Source organism: Centroberyx affinis, unplaced genomic scaffold, assembly GCF_046629955.1.
Source record: "Centroberyx affinis isolate AG114_WGS23_722 - 3 ecotype Tasmania unplaced genomic scaffold, CSIRO-AGI_Caff_v1 ptg002343l_1, whole genome shotgun sequence".
Taxonomy (NCBI): Eukaryota; Metazoa; Chordata; class Actinopteri; order Beryciformes; family Berycidae; genus Centroberyx; species Centroberyx affinis.
The window spans coordinates 72,673-92,421 of NW_027280607.1; the positions used below are offsets into that span (position 1 = coordinate 72,673).

The window sequence follows — 19,749 nt, forward strand, 5'->3', positions numbered from 1 at the left end:
TGAGAGCATAGACTTCATACATGTGTCCCCGGTAGATCGTTGGCTCCGGTGCTCCAATACAAATTTTGCATACACTATGTTGAGTGATAGTAGGCTCCATGCTAACACTGTGTGTGTATGTTTACATGCGCGCTAATAATTGGATCTTAACCCGATTAAGGCAATACTCAGACTTAATTTATCACGTAAATTGTCATGTAAAGTCCTGATTATCTCAATCAGAATAAGGTCATACTCAGAGTCAACATAACCCAGTTAACACACCCAGGTCACTGCTCAATCTTTCCATTTATTAGGACATGTGAACGCCTTACATTTCTTTTGCCTTTTCCCAACTGCGCATGTAGACACAGTGACCATGTTGTATTTGCAAAGCAAACATGGCTCAGTTCAGTGGAGTGACGAGTATTCGATTAATGCATTAAATGAATCCATGTGAACCAGCTTATTAGAGAAATTGTGCCACTTCGAACCATGTAAACGTAAACATTGTAATTGTAAACCTATAGATTGACAGATCTTAAAAATGAAATATTAACAAAATATTTTGGTGTCTGGCAGTTTTGCTTGCTTGTGCAATGAGATTTCATAACTTTTTTTTCCAGACATATTTCAGATTTTACATTGGACTCCTTATGTACTGACCACCACCCCGCTGCACAGAAGCAATGCTGTCTAAGTTGCAGACTATTGCATAAGGCCTCAACAGAGAAGCCTTCTTCCCTGAGGAGTGTGGCTCGGAGACTGCTAGACTGTGTGTGTGTGTGTGTGTGTGTGTGAGAGAGAGTGAGGGCATCTGGGGCATCTTTGGGAGTGACCGAGGGCAATCGGCGTTCTCGTTTAGCGTGATTTCTCTTAATGAGCGTGCACGTCCTGCAGTGTGTGTTAGCGATGCGCTGCGTACGATGTGTTTGAGAGGAGGGAACCGGGCGGGAAGTGAGGAAATGGTTATGTTTGGCCTGTAATTAGGTCTAGACAAACAGACACACCCTCTCGCTGCTCTCAAACACACGCAGCACACACTCATTTATAGATCGCTCATGCTATTGCACGTATATGGCGAGGGTGAAGAGTTTTATATAGACGTTATTTTCCATACCTTTATTGTGATATTCTTTCGTCTATCATGAGCCAAGACAAAGCTGAATCTTAAAACACAAGACAAACTATAAATTGGAGTCACCAGTGGACACTTTACTACAACACAGGCAGAGAATAGCGTAGAAAGCTGGTGCAGAAAAGGCCCATGCAGCAGAATACAGAGCAGATCTACCTATAGGTTCAGCAGACAAAAATAATCCAGCGGTATACAGTCACTGCCGCTGCTAAGCGCGACTCTCAGGCACACAGATATGGATGTTATCAATTTTGTCAAAGGAAAAATATGCTTTTTTTTTTGTTTTTAAAACCACATTACAGCACACAAATCCAAATCAACACAAGCTGTATACGTGTCCAAACTTATCTCTTTTGATGCTGAAAGAAAACATCTAGAGGGCTTAAAAAGCAAGGGGGGGAAAAATAAAGAATATGTACGCTCAGGTATATATTATATTTGCGACCGTGAGACGCGGGTCGGTCGAGTCTCTCCTGGCCTGATTGCCGCCGCCGGCGTCGTAAGCGTGCGTGGCCAAAACGCTTCCCCTGCGTGTGCGCCGCCATCCTCTGCACCGTCGGGCGTATCGTCTCTCAGTGGGCGACCCCCCCCCCCGCCCCCCAAATCCCCCCCTCCTCCTCCTCCCCCTCCTCCTCCTCCGTCTTTCAGAGCTGCCTTGACAAACAGTGTGCAGTTTTAGTTAGAGGAAAAAAAAAAAATAGACTTGAACAACAGATGCGTTCCCAGTTTTTAAAGAGTCAAAACAAATCCCTACGGATGTCGAGTCCCCCTCTCTCCACCCTCCCACCCCCCCGCTACTCTTTCACACAAATTCTGTCCGTTGATTCGCAGCTTTCTAAACTCTGCATCCTAAACGTTGAGTGACTTTTCTACTCCTGTGCTGGTTTTTGACGGCTGGAGGCGATCCCATTCATCCTGCTGTCTGTTTGATCCGTCTAGCGGCCGGTCGGTGGTTTCGTTTTCATCTTTCTAGTGCGTTCTCTGGTCCAGACAGGTGGTCGGTTGGGGGATTTTTTTCGCGTGCTACTGTGCCGCCGTCGTCTCAGGCGACAGACAAAAAGAAAGGGAGCCGTCTGACCCCCCCCCCTGACCCCACCCCTTCCCCTTGTTGATAAGCTTTCTCCTCCTCGTGCTTCAGCCCCGCGGTGGGTTAAGTGTTTGTACGGGTGGGTGGTGGTCTGCCCCGGCATCAGTTGGGCGCCCGGAGGACCCATTCACTCCTGTTTCAGACGAGACCGGTCTCCCTCCCGATCTTCTCTCTCTTCTCTCGCTCGCTCGCTCTCGTTCTCGCTCGTTCGTTCGTTCGTTCTCTTACTCGCTCGCTCCCGGGCCCAGACTCCGATCAGCGTCTCCTGGAGGACAGAGCAGGACGTTACTGTAGGAGCTGCTTCCGGGACCGGTTTTCCCTCTAGACCAGCGGAGGCCGGTCCTGTGCCATGGAAGAGGAACTAAACGCTACAGCAGCTGATTTCACCTTTAACCAGAGAGGAAAGAACTAACCAGTGAAATCAGCTGCTGTAGCGTTTGGTTGGACTCAAAACCTGCAGACTCCTCCATGGCAAAAGCCTGCACACCACTGGCCTACATTGCTTAATGATTTATCTTGTTTGCTGTGGTATCTTAGTAGTATCACATTTTCACATACACTTAGTAACTGGTATCAAAGCAAAATAAATCTAGTGTCGTGGCAACACTACTCCAACTGGAGATCACCATTATCTTCTCACTCAAAAAAACCCAGTCTCTAATCTCTCCTCAATGTTTTCTACTCCATCCTCTGGCATTAATGTATTCTCCAAGTTTCTTAATTCAAAAATAGTATGCACTAATTTAAAAAAAAACCTTTCCCCCAAATGTAAAAAAGTATTCCAAAACGGGTCACACTTGCAGCAAAATATGTATTAACCTGTCACAATTTCAGAGAGGAGGCACATTATTTTGAACTAAAGTCTGTAGAAACTGCTATTAAATAAGCTTGTGGTTGGTTATGTGTTTAAGAAAAATGTCATGTATGCAAAAATTCCTCTATAGAGTTCTTATGTCATGTTGTCATTCCTCAATACAGATGCAAGAAAGACACACAAGGTGCTTCTGATGAAAAGAAAATATAAACTTTGTGCAATCTTTATTTCCAAATTTTTTCCACAGCTTTTAAAGAAAATTAAGAATCTCACTTGAGCTTAGCACCTGCAAAGCAGAACACATTTCAGTTAAACAAAGAGCAAAAATGAAGAGTCTCTCCTCCACAAAAACGATTTTACTAACTTGCTGAACCTTCACAGCTACTGCCTCACTCCTGGTGACTTTACATTATTAATTAGTCTTTAGCGGGGCTTGGACACACACACTTTTGAGGCTCTGTCAAAAGCGGGTCCAGCTCATCTGGCTGGCTCTAGCCTAGTCCATTTTATATGCGTTGATTCTCTCCTGCTTGTCTTGCCTCGCTTGTCTCTCTTGCCTGTCTCGCTTCTCCTGTCTTTCATTTCTTGCCTGTTTTCTCAGTCTTCTGTTCAAAGAGATGCCGATAAGGAAGAGTCAGTACATAATGAGTTAATGAGCGCTCTTCCTTATTCCCCCAGTCACGAATACATGCTGCGGGTAGTGTGTGTGTCTGTGACCGGGGTCGAGGGTGTGAGTCTCACCTTCCTCCAGTCTTGAAGATGAGGTCGGCGTTGGGAGCTCCTTTGGGGTGCTGGTAGCGTGGCCGGCGCTCCCGGTTGGTGTTGGCCGGGGCCGGCCGCTGGGCCAGGGACTGCATCATCTCTGTACCACACACACACACACACAAGGCACAAGGTACTGATTGTCAATAGTGACAGTTAATGCAGCTTGTCCTTACGGAAATGAACCTGCTTTTCATTATCAGCATGGAATGCGGTTGAGGCAGCGCTTTCTCTACAAAAAAGTGGAACCATGTAAACACCCATATCCAGTCTTTTAAAGAAATACAGCAAGTTTTTGGAGATTGGCCTGTTGTTTAGAGACTTTTCCAAAGGGAAAGTAGGCCCTGGTCATTCAATTTTTATATAATTTTGTATCAATCATTTTTGTATCATATTGGGTGTAAATTTCACTGATCTCCTCCTCCTCCACTGGGTATTTAACTCAAATCGTCATCCCATACCCTGGTAGTCCTCCTGCTCCTGCCTCTCGTTGATGTCCAGGGTGAGTTTCTTCATCCTCATGCGCTCCTCCTGCTCGGCCTGCTGCTGGTTGAAGTGGTTGGCGGCCAGGTGAGACGACAGGGGCACGTTCAAGATCTTGTACTGTTGACCAGACACACACAGCGGCGTTTCTTTATTTACACTGGCAAAACTGGCATACACAGGCTCAAAGATCAGTGCGAGGAAGACAGACATCAATAGAGTTTAACCAGCATCCGTTTTTGAAGGCTCATATGGGTTCCTATATTTATTTTTCAAACTACCTGTAATTATTCAGTGTATCCTCCAGAATGTTATTCCTGTCAGAGTGGAAAAGCTTCTGAAACAAGATTTAGACCCTGGGACACTAAAACGTATAATAACAATAATAAAACATTCATACATACTTGTAATACAATCAATTCTACATAATATAAAGGCAACATCGGCCTCATACATCATCAAACCGAAATAATAGTGTAACCCTAGACAAGAATACAGTATTTAGCATAGAGCGTTAGCGTGTTTGTATGTGGTACTGACAAGGCTGTTATATTCTGCAAATGCCAATTCCTAAACTCTCTCTCTCAGTTAAATTGCCATGTGCAGGACTGAGGAGCTGGCAGCAACAAGCTGTGAGAGAGTGTGTGTGTGTGTGTGTGTGTGTGTGTGTGTGTGTGTGTGTGTGTTTGTCAGGGAGCGACTCCAGCTGCGGTCCAGGTACATCCTACATAGAGGTAGTGACACTACTACACACACACACACAAACACACACAGGACTCCTTTATTCACCATTGCGGTAAACCCAGTACAGCAGAGGGGGAGCTGTGTTTATAATGGGGGTGCAGAGAGAAATGTCATTTCCTATCTATATAGCTTATTATTACATCTACAAACTCTGTGTCCTCGCCAACTTCTCATATAAAAACGAATGTATTTTGCGTATATGTATCTGGCAACTGTCCTTAAAACAGAGTAAAGTCATGTGTGCTACTGTGAGTGTGGAGTGCTCTATTAAAACTTAGTGCGCTGGCAGAAAGCTGGACACACCCTACAGTACAAGAACCAGTCTCTGCCCTCAAACCACACATTCCACCGCTGCCGTTTGCCTAAACACACACACACACACACACACGGCTGCAACTCACGAGTCAATATTATTCCTGGGTTCAGTCGGACAGTGCTGAGTCTGTGAGGGAATTTCATTCAGTAGGAAGGAGGTGTAAAAGAAGGAAGGAGCGTATCACTCCTCTCCTGGTGTCCCTTCGCTGTCAGCAATAGAATCCACTTTAAAACTCTCGCTGTTTCTTTATAAAGCTTTGTCTGGTCTTGCTCCTCAGTATATTTCTAGACTTCTGGACCCTTACAGCACCACTAGGTCCCTTAGGTCCTGTGGCCAGGGGCTTTCTAGGTTAAAACTAAAGGGTGATTGTGCTTTTGCTATTGCAGCCCCTAGACTGTGGAACAACCTTCCTGAAGTGTGAGGTCAGCAGAACACAATGCAATATTTAATATATATATATATATATATTTATTTTTTTTTACTTTTTGTCTGTTTAGCTTGTTTCTTGTCATGTTATCTTTTTGGTGTTTAATGTGCTATAAAAATAAAGTTAAACTTGGCTTGGCGTAAACATCAATATATCACTGTCAAATGAACTGTGATACCTTGGTATGATTACTGTAAACAAATGAGATCATGGTCGAGATGAATGGTAGCCACTATCTCACACTAGTGGTATTGTTAGTGCTCACATTTCTCAACATTATGACCACATTTCCCATAAACCCCTTTGCTTCTTGTCACAAAGATGTTGTTTCTTTAACTCCCCCTCCCCCTTCCTCCGTTCCTCACAAGTTCAATTGTGGTAACGATTTGTTGATGTTAAAACACTACACATGGCACCTTTCAGAGTGTGTGTGTGTCCTCTGCAGATTTTACCTGCTGCTTGTTGCCTTTGCGTGTGAGCATGACAAACTGCATGGTGTCGGAGATGTCGGAGTCTCCCTCCCCGGTGCATGCTGGTCCGGGGCAGCCCTTCCTCAGCTGGCTCTTCAGCTGCAGGGGGATGGCCACGTCCAGCTGGTGCACTTTCACCGCCTCGCCGCTGCGCTGCTGTGGAAACAAACACGCAAGTCAAGAGTCGACCTGGTATCTTAAGATGAACGTTTAATGTAACAGCAATAACAGTAATAGAAAACAGCAAAAAAACAATATCATTAAGAATAGAGCAAATGGCAGGTATTTACATGAACATATTACATTATAACATAATGCAATGGATTCAGTGTTAGCAACCTGTTATGATGGATATGATGCAGTTTGATTGATTACATATTTATTGTAGAATTGATCAATATTACACTAGTTGTCTATGGGGAACCCTCAACATGAATTGATTCTAATGTGACATTTTGATTGGATTCCACACAAGTATGCATGAGTATGTTTTAATATTATCATCCTGGGTTTCAATGAAGCGATGCAGTGTCTCAAAAATCTGGGGGAAACACTAGAGACATGGATTTTTTTTGGCATCAAAATAAGAGAAATTGGCATCTTCAATCCAGAATATCGCTATCGGCCTACAAAAACACACACTGGTCAATCCCGAAGTAGAAATCTCTATGCAAAGTATGGAAAATGTATGAATTACAGCATGTATGAGCGTGTTCCAAAAGCAGCAGTACAAAATACTAAGACAAAGAAAATATGTACAATATGATAACTTATCCAAAATATACCAAGATGTGGCAAATGAGAAAAATATGACTATATGAGGAAAAACAAACAAAAGGTTATACACAGGATGTGCAAAATGCGTGTCATATTCGCATTTTAGCCCACAGATGAGTATGAGGCACGATGTTATCATACCTGCAGGTTCTCCAGCATCATCTTATCCAGAGCCTGGATGAAGTCCTCGTCCTCGGCGCAGGCCACGTGCTTTAGGCCACCGCCACGGATGGTCACCTCCTATGGAAAGGCAGAGGATGAGCGCAAACCAATTCATACACACTCTCTTTTTTAATTTGGTAGAATGGGTGGTTTCCCCCCCCAAATGGTGTATCATCCCATTTTGGAGCAAAACTATTCATGTCCACATGTTCAGTCTTACATTGTTCTCCTCGTCGGTTTCATTTTCTTTATTGGAGTCGGTCAGGTAGTCGGTGTTCTCCTCCTCCTCCTCCTCCCTCTCCTCTTCCTCGTTCTCGGACCCTTCCTGGAACAAACAGAGCCGCATCTTGTTTACTGACCAGGGATTCAGCCAAACACATCTATGATTCTGGGTTTGATACAGTAGAATGTGTGACAACACCAAGTGGGGTTAGACCAATATCTCGATTTAATTGGGCCGATATTGTCCTTTTAGTTAAAAATCGGATGTCAGCCAGTCAATGTTGTCCGTCTCCAATATGAGGGAGATTCCTCATATTGGACCACATATCATGACCACAGCTAGTCCAATATATCTGTCTAACATGAATTCTAATGTGGCATTCTGATCAGACTCCACACAATTATGCATTAATATGTGTTTATTATTTGTGGCCAACTCAATTCACTGCAGTGTGGATGTATTTTAATCAACCGCTTCAGGGTGTCAGTCTGTGAAACCTGCAGTGCAACCTGCCTCACCCTGCCCTCAGGAGCTGCTAAGCCACATAAAAGAATTTCATTAGTCTGGGTTTCAGTGGAGGGTTTTAGTGTCCCATGATGGACTAAAGGCTTTTCCACGCTGTCAGGAATAAAGTTCTGAGCAAAAGAAAGAATTCTTGTCATTTTATGCATGAAAATGGTCAAATTTAAAGATTGAATATTGTGTGTGGCAGATATATCAGGCTTAGTCGAATTGATTTAGACAGCCAGTGTCAGGAACATAGTTTCAAAACACAAGTTATTCTGAGTGTGATATCAACACGTCGATCTACCGGCACCAACAGAAGAAAAGGGGTGGACAGACAGGATGGTGGTTTTTACAGTCAGTTCACTCACTTCCTCTTCCTGTTCGTTCATTTCGCTCTCGTTGCCCGACTGCTCCTCCGTCTCCGCCCCTCCCTCTTCATCGTCATCGCCGTCGTCGTCTTCCTCGTCCAGAACCTCGCCTTCACCCATGGCGCTGGAACAACGGCCGTCCTTCTCCATGGCTAGGCCTTCATGAACACACGCATTGAGACAGGTTAACACACATGGGATCAGACGGCATGGGGAAGAAGTTGAAGTTGAAGAAGAAATGCAACTCGCACAATAGTCGTCATGTTTTTCTGAGCGTAAAGTCAACATTATATTCCATAACGCTATGTTGACCATAATGCTCTACAGGAATAATGGTCATGTTCTCAACAGGCTTTAGATGCAGTAATAAGATTACACACAGAGATGGTTATGACAGATTATATCATAAACTACTCCAAGTATGTCCAACCCGGGTGAACGGCTTTCCTCCAACAAAAGCTTCACTTATAATAAAACAATTATTCATGAGAGAAGGCATGAGGAAATGACTGCTTCATTAAAAGGGAGCTTCGGCGTTACAAACCGAACTAGACAATGAGCGCCAGACCAATTACAGAGCCAAATTACGTGAGAGTGGTGACAGAGCAGAGAAATGAAGTCAGGTAGGCATGCTGAAGTTGAAGATCAGGTCTTGTGTAACCAGGGGGCTGTGGAATGCCTTATCCTGGTTAAAGGATGAAAGGTAAAACAATGGGGCCACTGTTTAGCTTGGGGGCCTCCATCTCCCTCATCAATCACTCTCCCCCTTTCATTCACACACAAGCATAAAAAGGTAGGCAGGCGCGCACATACACACACATACAAACTCACATGCACTCACACACGCGCAGAGGGTGGAGCTGTGGTTTGAAAGCATTCTCTCCACATTACACGTCAACACCTTGAAACTGTAAAACAATGTGGTGTGCCGGTGCTGCTATCAGGCCAAACGGTGAAAGCCTGTTTGCGCTGTGACTGGAGAGTTCATTACACCTGCTACAGGAATGCTTCCCTCTTCCTCTCCCTCTGCTGCTACAGCCACGTGACTCTAGCTTGCTCGTCTGCTTTGCTCCATTCATTCACATCTGTCTGTCTTCTGCCCTGTGCTGAAAATTCACGGCACACTCGGCAGCAGCCTACCTCGTTATTCAGTGAGGATTACAAAATTGCAAGGCAATAAATCACATTATTAGAAAGAAAACTCAGATAATAGGAGGTGGTAATGGTGTCATGCCGATCGGAACTTCTAAAGTGATATTTTGATCGGATTACACACAAGTATGCATGAATATGTTCTTCTCCTAATTATCATCATCCAAACTATTATTTTTTTTATTATTCATCATCCTGTGTTTCAATACAGTTTTAGTCTCCCACGGTCTAAACACACAACAGATGAATCAGATAAATCTCAAAAGAGAGAGAAGCCATTTGGGCACGTGTATTTTTAGAGGAAGTTTAGAACATAACAGTAAGTAATTCATTAGCGGCAGATATATTGAACGTCATTAATTTTAGTTCCCAATTATCAGGCCTGAAAATCCTGTATTCGCTGGGCCCTGCAGTGTAGGCAGGACTGACAGCTGTGACAGTGTGTGTTAGGTATGTGCGTTTAGATGAGCTGAACCTGTCTGACAGATGGATAGACGAGAGAGAGAAGAGTGATGCAACAGCATCCTCCGCCTACACACCGGGGAATGCTGCTCAGCCGGGAAGACAGAGAGTGGGTCAACCTGCGAGGCAGGCTGCCAGCTACACTTACACAGTCACATCCTCTACACATGCTGTAATTGCATGCTTGGTGGAGACAATTGACAATTGCATCTGTCTGTAAATGTCAGCGGGTTGCTGCCAGCGTACCTAGTTTGACGAGCACCTCCCTCTCCAGGTCGGTGACCTGTTTGGTGGCCTCCTCCAAGGAGCAGCTGAGCCTCATCTTGGGCCTGAGCAGCTCCAGGGTGTCGCTGATCATGTAGTCGATGTCTATGGGGAACGGGTGGTCCTTGTTCCACACATCTATGCTCTTCTTCCACCAGATGTAGCGCTATAAGGACACATAATGACATCAGGCAAAAACCTCACCATAGCGGCCTAATCTCCATTGAATTGATACAGAGAGAGAGAAGTTTTTTTGGTCATTTGTAATGTTGGCAATCTAGGAATTGAAGCTCATTTTGCTATTGGACTCAGTATACGTTGATTTGTACAGCAGCATTAGCTTAACGCCTAAAATGTAAAATTCCATAAGTTATGATTCCATCCAAGTGCCAAGCAATTTTTAGTCACCTTTTGAAAAAGTGCAAAAATATAATGCAAATTCAGTGTTTCCATCAGCTTGTTTGAAGTGAATAAATAGACTCTGAACGTCACTTGATTAGTACCATTCAGAGTACTGGGCAAGTTCTGAGTGTTCTTTAGTTTCGCCTAATGTTGGCTCTATTTCATGCTTTCATCCAAAGATGAAAACAAAAACATGCACTTGGCAATATACTAGTGTACCAACTACGGTCATACAACCATGAAGGAGACTTATACAGGGGAGACACAATGGGTAAGGCATCTCAAGGAGATGTGCTGGACAGATATTTTACACACAACATTTCAAAACATCCAAAACCTGTTTGTTTTGTGAACTGTTGTGCAATGAGTTTGAACCATCCATCAGGCTGATCATGCCAGGCCTACGTCAGTATTTTTTTTATTTGAGGGATGTTTCCATCGCTACTTATCTTCATCAACAAGTCCACTAAAGTCCACTTCAAGCCAGCGTAAAAACTTTTTTGAGATATTTAATTAATTGTATAAAATTCTGACGTTTCCATTCAGCTTTTCTGATTCGATGCAACATAATTTGCAAAAAAACTAACTGGATGGAAAGCCAGCTGGAGAAAGAGACAGAAAGGACATAAAACTAAACAGAAGGACTCGAGGTGCACTGGAAGCAGACATGCCTGGAAGTAGATGAGGAAACAGTCCAGCTTCCTTTTGCTGGAGCCTCGGTCAAAGTACTGGCCGCAGGTATCCAGCAGGGTGCAGACCAGCCGGATGCGGAAGAGGTGCTCCGGCGGGTCCAGGGGGCTGGGGCTGCCGTCCTGGTTCACCCCGAAGGAGATGAAGGAGAAGAGGGTCCGGAAGATGACCGCCGACTCCACCATGCGATAGTTGTAGAGCTCACCCAGGAACTTGGCACTGCTGATACGCCGCTGGTTGAACTTGGGCTGGTTGACCTGGGGATGGAGAAGTGTGTGTGCTGTACCGTTAGATCTATGGGAAGCCCTTAACATGAAATGAGCAATGAGACATTTTGATTGAATGCACAAAGTATGCACGAATATGTTTTTTGCTTATTATCCTGGGTGTCACTGGAGAGTTTTAGGGTGTGATCTCACTTGCAGTTCTTCTTCTTTGGTCTGAATTGTAGTGGAAAAGTTGACTCACACTACCCTATTACAAGCAAACCAGAGCTCATAAACAAAAGTCAGTAGACAATGTATTTATAGAGATGTACAGTATGCATGTGTGTTCATCACATGTGCTCATCAACATTTCACCATGTTGTCCTGCTGTTGTCAGAGCCTGAGGGGCAACTTCACCTATGTGACACCTTAAGCAGCATGCTGCAAAGCCATGTGACTGCATCTTAGGTAGAGTCATACAGTATTCTCACGTGGCTCAGAGCATGTACACGCGGTTCATAATAATGACAGTAACATGTTACTTCATCTTCATACTACAGTCAAACATGTCAATCAAGATTAGCGCCTATTATTCTTTGCGTTCCTGTCCTCTCTCTGTTCCTTCTTCACCTCAACGCCCGAAGAACCCTCAATAATAGTACAGTAGAAGTATAAGTGGATTATATCATCGGTGGAGATACCATCATTTACCCCATTACCTCCCCTTCCCCTCCTCACCTCCATGCCCAGGCGGATGTCCTCCAGGACGCCGTCCACCACGTGGATGCCCACGTCCTCCTGGTAGGCCACCAGGCCGGCCAGCAGGTTTGCCACACAGTGGATGCTGTTGTACTTGACGTTCCAGATGTTGACCATGCAGCAGATCAGGTAGCTCTTGATCTCGGGGTCCTGCCAGGGAAGCTTGCGCATCTGCCTCAGCACCTGGGGACAAACGGGAGCATAACTAATACATTCTGTATGTTTTTGGCCGCTATGATGTAGTATGCTTGCATTCAAACTTGGTATTTCTAATTAATGACGTTTATGAAAAAAAGAAATGAAGTGTCTGAAATGTAGTTCACACCATATGTAGCGGTAAACCACACATTTTGGTTCACAAAACTAGCGCCAGTCAGATGGGGGTATAATTCTGCGCTATATTAATAGAGTAAGAGACTTTAGTGCCTGAACAAAGATACTGAGCTTGCCAAATGAAATGTCAATAAAAATGCAGCCAAAACATAGCCTAGTTAGATAAACACACACACACAACTGAGAAAACACCATGAGGTCCATCTCAATTTGAATAGACAGAATAGAGGATAGACAGAATAGAAAATAGACCTGTGGGAACCACTGTAGACTGATGGTGCATTTGTGGCGATGACATATTGATTAATTAAAGATTAGTTTATTTGAATGCGATATCAGCTCTCTGGTTCCTTAGTTGATCAGCTGCCTTCATCACTTCTATGGAGATTACAGTCATGTTAGGCTATCTGGCTCGCTAGTTTAAATTTATTTGCATACGAGAAGGGGATTATGGGACTTCTGTGAAACTTTGCAGCTAAGATGTGAAGATTTAAAGTCAAAGTTATTTTTTCTCAACACTACAACTTTTACTTCCTTTTATTAATATTTTACTGCTCAATAAAAATGTTTTAAAGAGAACAGGAATGGAATAGTCAATTTGAAATCATCAGAACAAGCATTGCTCGTTCATTGCTGGTAAGTAAAGTAACATACTACAGTCTCTCCAGTCATATCAGGTCCTGTACCTTCTCGGTGGTGACCTTGGACAGGTCCTTGTAGAGCAGCTTGCGGATGTACTCCTGCAGCGGGGGTCTCTTCTTCTTCACGGTCTTCTCCATGGGCGGGGGGTTGCAGTAGTAGTAGGCGTTCTCCACCATGGTCACATAGCGCGCATCCAGATGCTGCGCCTGCTTTTTACGCATCATTTGCTCCTGGGACGCAGAGAGGAATTGACAAAATATCAGTTTCCATGAAAACTAGGGCTTACAGCAAAATATTCAACAGTCATAATAATATGGCTCAAAAGAAGAGGGTAGAGAAGATAAGGGAAATCCTTTTCATATGAATGAACATCTGTAGCCCTGCTAATGTGAATACAACACACATTTTGCACATCCTGTATATACAGTACGTTGTAAATTTTTTTCTTGTATCCTATTATGATGCTGCTGCAACAACGCAATTTACCCACGGGATCATTCAAGTTTCATCATATCTCGGCATAATAATAATAATCATAATCTTTTTCCTGTGTGTGTGTCCTTGGGTGTATACCAGTAGGACGCTGGTACGCAGGTGGGAGTCAGGGGATCTGAAGAGGAAGCGACCGCAGGTCTCCAGCAGAGTGCAGGCCATCTCGATGTGGTGATGGGAGAAATCAGACAGCAGCATCTGTTGGACCACACACACACATACACACATTAAACAACTTGTTTGTTCATCCACTAAACACAAAGCTTTAGATCACTGACAGAGATTATCCACCTACCTTGAGACAATGAAGCGTGTCCGTTTTGGAGAACATTTTGAACTTGGCCAGCTCCCCAATGAATCTGACAGTTTTATTTTTGGTTTCAATGTTGATCTGATCCTTCTTCCGAATCTATGGGGAAACATCAGTGAAGCAAAATAAGCCATCAATTCAAACTTAGAATTGTAATCCGCAACATTTTCATACAAATAAATGTCAGTTCTGCTACTCTCCATCCACAATTGATTGATTTAACCTGTAGCCAGTTCATGAAAGCTTTTACATTTGCTGTTCTTAACACCCGGAGTCTGGTAGCTCTTTACTTGGGAAGATCCTCTGCTGGAAAACTGGTGGTTTACAGATTACCAGTTTTTAATGCAAAGTCCCTATTAGGTTTTATCCAGTGACACTAAATCAGTAATTAAAGTAATAAAGAGGACCTACGTGAAACCTGAAGTCTCCCTTTAGCATGGAGCATAGGTCCTCAGCCACATCTGACATGCAGGGGTGAAGGGTCGCAACCAGGCGAGAGTAGAAGGGCAGAAGATCCAACCTGCAAGAGAAAAACTGTGAGTGCCCCACTGGTCTTCAGTGATATAAAACATGAGGATAGCACCACCTGGTGGTGTCAGTCACCATCACATCATAGATATCAACCATGAATTGAGTGCACTAGACAGGAGTTTAACCAATATGGGTTTTTGAAAGCCAATGCCAATACCAATATTTTTGGATTGAAGCAGCTGATAGCCAATATTCAGTATCTCTAAATTTGACCATTTTCACATGAACCGATACATGAGTCTAACCCTGGTGTGCACAGCTTTACCTCTGCCTGGGAACGGTGAAGAGGGCACGGACAAGCTTCCTCCTGTTGGATTTGGTGTTCATGTTCATGCAGAAGTCCATGGCAGCCTGTGAGAATAAACAGTGTCCATAAAACAGAAATGATCATTCATGAAATCTCACAGATCTTTTTGCCTAAGAAGCAATGACATTGAATGTTTTTTTGCTTCTCAGTTACTTTTTGAACTGAGATCAGTGTTAGCTTTTTCAACTGTCAGTCATTCTCTATTTCCTAAAACCCACCAAGTAAAGCCTGCCATTACTCATTTGTAATGATTCTCTTTACCTTGTCTATGAGGTCTCTGTTGACACAGTTGGGGAGCTGCTGGATGAAGGCGTCCACTATTAACTTCAAGTGGGACCCGGTGCTGGCCTCCTCATCCTCTTGTTCTTCACACACACACAATAATCATGAAGGTAGATGTTAAATCCACTTAAAATAAACTAAAAACTGCACAAAAAAAACAACTAACAGGACAATAAAAAGATTTGAGATTCAGAGTTGCACAAAAGTACAATGCATTGTTTAAAAAAAAGACAAGCAGCATGTAATACAAATTAGAGCTGAAGAGATTATCGTATTGTCAGAATCTCACATATATTGAAAGGGGTTTTAATATTATTCTGGCTATCAAGCTAAATAGTAAGCGTTAAATGTAGGAGGGGGCTGGTTTGTCAGGTGGCATCAAAGGAGTACCTTCATCTTTACCTTGCTCGTCCAGCAGTTTCTTGGCCAGCTCTTCATTCTCCGCTTCATCTGGGCCTTCCAGTTCAAGAGGGTCGTCAGCAATGTCCAGAGCCTCCAACTCCAGCTCCAGTTCTTCTGTGGTGCTGGCCCCATCCTTCCCCTCTCTGGCATCTGAAGAAGAGAGCAACAGTAACACAGTCAGAAGAAATGTGTGTGTGTGTGTGTGTGTGTGTGTTCTCCCTCTGTCTGTGATTTTACTAAACATAAACAATGTACCTTTGGCATCGTCCTTGTCTTTGCCCTGGTTGCTCTTCTCGTTGTCCTTGAAGAGGATGGCAGGGACAAAGGCCTTCAGGTCCACCATGTTCTCATAGAAGTTACGAGCATCCTCATCCTCCCAGATGCCCCCCTCGAGGTCATACTCTCCGGGCTTACCGGGGGTGAAGATGTCAATGCCAGGGCCATGTTCTGTGGGCAGAAGGAAGACAAAATATTACACACAAAAACACTGGAAGGACCTAAAGCATCACAATTAAAATCTTCACAACAAGAAATGTGTTATCATAATTATAACGGTAACACATATAAGATTTTATGCCAATGTGAAACTGTGGTAATTATTACTGACGCTACATTCTATTGCCCTGCTGTTTTCTAACTGTATCTTTCCCCTACAAGCTGCTTGAGAGCTCAGACCTCAATGGAGCTACTGTTTGTGATCTAATGTTATTCTGCAGATACATATTAATGAGAAAATCCTACATGTTGCATCTTTAAGTTTAAACAGGACCAGATAAAAATCATCACACACCCTCCTGCACAGTCTTGTCCTGAGGAAGTTCTGGCATGTTTTCATCAAGAAGGTCGGCCAGAGACTGAGTGTTGGCCAGGAGCTTCTGGTAGGAAGTAGCAAACTCCTCATACTGCTTGTGTCTGTCCTCGCTCAGCTCCCCTTTGGAATGGAGGATGCGTCTGATGAGGAAAAAATTTAAAGAGGTCTTAGTAAACAACAAAAAACGACCACAGAGCAATGCTCTGTGGGGAAAAAAATATGTTTATTTTGGTCCCCTGCTCACCTGTTCTGCCTCTCGATGTTCTGCAGCTCCCGGTGGTCCTTCTTCAGGTGCTTGGTGAGCGATGTGAAGTACTCCCTTAGAAGGTTCTGGAAGGGCTGCTGTTTCTCTGTGTTGATGATCTCGCTCGGTGGGAAGACCAAGCCAAACTTCTCAGCGGCCAGTTTCACCTTGCGGGGCACCAGACCGGCGATGTCATCCCCGCAGTGTTTACAGAAGCTGATGACCACAGACACGTGAGTGTGCGTCTCCCGGTCCGTCCCGATGATGTTCTTCAGCTGCTCGTAGATGAGCGAGAGGCCCTCCTTGTCTGTGAAGAGGCCGACGATCGTGAGCTCGGCGATGAAGCGCAGATCTGTGCGCAGCTTGCTCACGTTGGGCGACTTCTCCTCCTTCCGCGCTTCAAAGTGCTTCTTCCACGCCTGCAACAGCAGAGGGGCGAACTCAGCATAGCGCTGGTGGAAGAGGGAGCACAGGTGGACGGCGCAGCCAACGTCTGAGATCTTCAGCTTGGCCTCCACGACGGAGCTCACAGCCTCGCCGATGTACTTGCTGAGGTTGAGCGAGGCAAAGTCATTGGAGAGGGAGTCTCGCTGCTGCTCAGTGAGTGTCCGCAGCTTCTTGACAAAGGCGGTGTTCTTCTTAAGGCTGGAGTCCAGGCGGCTGAAGAAGGCCTCTTCGGGCCGACCCTCATGGGCGTTCTGGTTCTTGCTGCGGAGCTCCTTCCTGCACTGGTGGCGCTCCCAGGCCTCCTGGTGCAGCTGATGGCCCTCCTCCTTTTCCCTGGGGAAATAAGGGTGAATCGAAGGTAAGGGACAATGGAAGGTGAGGGTAAGTCAACAGACTCAGAAAGATACTGTTTTGGTAATGCATCCTTTGATTTTAGGGGCCTTTTTAAACATTAAAACTTCCTGAGCTCTATGTACTGTTAAAACATAAAACTGTTCATTTCTGTGTCAAAATTCCTTAGCATCCATATCAGGTGTACCAAAGCAGATTTGCTAGCCAGGGTCCTGCTATGCCAAGGACTGCCTGGTTCAAAGCTACAATGTTCTTAAATGATGGAGAGCACACAATCCAGTACTTTTTATCACAACAGTAAAAAGGGGCCTTACAAGGAAGAGTGTAACAATATAAAGTTCACCATCACTTACTTCTGCTGAGCCGCCTCCTCTTCACGTTGTCTTTTGGCCTCCTCCTCTTGGAGCTTCCTCTCCTGCTCCTCCTGCTGTCTCTTCTCCTCCTCCTCTTTCTTCCTCTGTTCCTCCTCCGCTTTCTGTTTCTCCTCCTCTTTCTTTTTTCGCTCTTTTTCCTCTTTCTTCCTCTTTTCCTCCTCTAGACGCTTCCTCTTCTCCTCTGCAGCCTTGCCACTATCTTTTTTACCACTCATTTTGGCCTCATCTTTTGCTTTATCTCGAGAGGATGCTGGTCTTCTGTCACCATCTCGATCCTTCTCTTTTTCTTTATTACTGAATGAGCACACTTCTTTCTCATCCATGTTTACTGACCGCTTGCGTTCAGCAGGCATACTGGAGATAAAGGGAATAAAAATTATGCTGATCTGTAACTTGGATGCAATATGCAAGAAGCACAGTTTAGGCAAGGCAAGGCAAGGCAAGTTTATTTATATAGCACATTTCAGCAACAGGGCAATTCAAAGTGCTTTACATAAAACATTAAAAGCAAAGACAGAGACAAAATGAAAAGGATAAAATTCAAATAAAAGACCAAGAAAAATAAAGTTCATTAAAGAGCTAAGAGAATAAAAAAATAGGCTAAAATAGAATAGGACAGGTGTAAAATACAAGAATAAAGGTTACAGTGCAGTGTGAGAGATGAATAGTTATTTGATGTCATAAAAGGCAGCGGCAAACAGAAAAGTCTTCAGCCTTGATTTAAAAGAACTGAGAGTCGCAGCAGACCTGCAGTTTTCTGGGAGTTTGTTCCAGATATGTGGAGCATAAAAACTGAACGCTGCTTCTCCATGTTTAGTTTTGACTCTGGGGACAGAAAGCAGACCTGTCCCATACGACCCGAGAGGTCTGGACGGTTCATAACGTAGCAGAAGACAGTTTAGTGACACTTGTGAGCACACTGCAACATTACACTAAGGACGCCGTTCTGCATTAATTGTACCTAGTACAGCTTAATGTGATAAATACCAGGCGGCTAACGTTAGCATAAAGTGAGAGACCTGTTGATAATCACTGACATTATAGTGCTAGCACATCACAATAACTATGTCGGTAGGTACATCGTTACTTACCTGCTTTCGAGAATATATAAACTAAAATTCAATCAAGTAACCAACGAAACCAACATAAATGCGAGTTTGACGTACACCACAGCCGTTTCGTCCTGGTTTAAGGACGATACCGTTCGTTAGCTAGCTAGCTAGTCACCTGAATACTTATTCGGTATGCTAACGTTTGCTCACTTTACGTTGTGTAGCCGACGAATCAACAACAAATCGTGTTGTGAGTGAAACAGTCAGATTAGTAGCCTCGTGGTGTGGTAGACGTGTATATTTAGATAAGAAGTCACAATACACAGTAGCTAGCGAAAATAGTTAACGTTACTCAGTTAGCGTTAGCATAGTTAACGTTAGCCGTCGTGTTAGCGTTAGGCCACTTGAATGGAAGCATTGCAACGGATGTAAACAAATCTTTTGACAGCGCGAAATTAGAAAATGGTGTTTATGTAATCGTTGTAGAGTAAACTTACAACAACTTAGACTATAATTCGCGTTCACCCATTCTACCGTAAAAATTTTAATGCGCAATAAATGTTTAACGGTTACCTTCTACTTGTAGCAAAACAAACATCGGTCTTGAGCGTTGGTTTCCGTGTGAACCACAGAAGGACCCTCTTGTTTTGGTAACACAAATCATGCCTGAATAAAAAAAATTCTAATGGCCAAATGTACTAGTTATTTATTGTCAATAATTTATATATATGCATTGTTTCGTTATAAAATATAAAAATCTAATTAAAAACATAAACAGTAACACATTTCGATATATTAGGCCTTCTATCACTCTGAGAGGCAATACTTATGACGGATACTAGTGCAACACTGTGTGCAATAATATAATAACAGACTACAGTGGGCAATCAATTTGCACCATTTATCACACTATATACCATTTTGTTGGTGGTTTCTATTCAGGATGAACAAAATAAAATGTTACAATCCCTGACAGCTG

The 19,749-nt window shown here is 43.8% G+C and overlaps 1 protein-coding gene across 4 annotated transcripts; it reads right to left on the minus strand.

The window, feature by feature from the left end:
* Positions 1 to 1,772: 1,772 nt before the first annotated feature.
* Positions 1,773 to 19,386, minus strand: upf2 (UPF2 regulator of nonsense mediated mRNA decay). 4 transcript variants are annotated; one of them, XM_071533236.1, is made up of 22 exons: positions 19,344 to 19,386; positions 17,698 to 18,072; positions 16,547 to 17,326; positions 16,282 to 16,442; positions 15,747 to 15,938; positions 15,492 to 15,641; positions 15,069 to 15,172; positions 14,766 to 14,851; positions 14,381 to 14,489; positions 13,955 to 14,068; positions 13,741 to 13,857; positions 13,212 to 13,397; positions 12,172 to 12,375; positions 11,209 to 11,484; positions 10,118 to 10,301; positions 8,258 to 8,415; positions 7,380 to 7,484; positions 7,139 to 7,237; positions 6,203 to 6,373; positions 4,242 to 4,383; positions 3,760 to 3,880; positions 1,773 to 2,469 (listed from the first exon to the last, which is right to left on the minus strand). In XM_071533236.1, exons 2-22 carry the CDS (start codon positions 18,069 to 18,071, stop codon positions 2,460 to 2,462), a joined length of 3,843 nt encoding a protein of 1,280 aa, XP_071389337.1. In that variant the 5' UTR covers position 18,072; positions 19,344 to 19,386; the 3' UTR covers positions 1,773 to 2,459. The 4 variants fall into 4 exon arrangements, with proteins under 4 accessions (XP_071389337.1, XP_071389336.1, XP_071389335.1 ...); XM_071533235.1 differs by having other exon boundaries at positions 15,480 to 15,641; XM_071533234.1 differs by having other exon boundaries at positions 1,773 to 2,466; positions 6,203 to 6,376; positions 15,480 to 15,641.
* Positions 19,387 to 19,749: the final 363 nt, after the last annotated feature.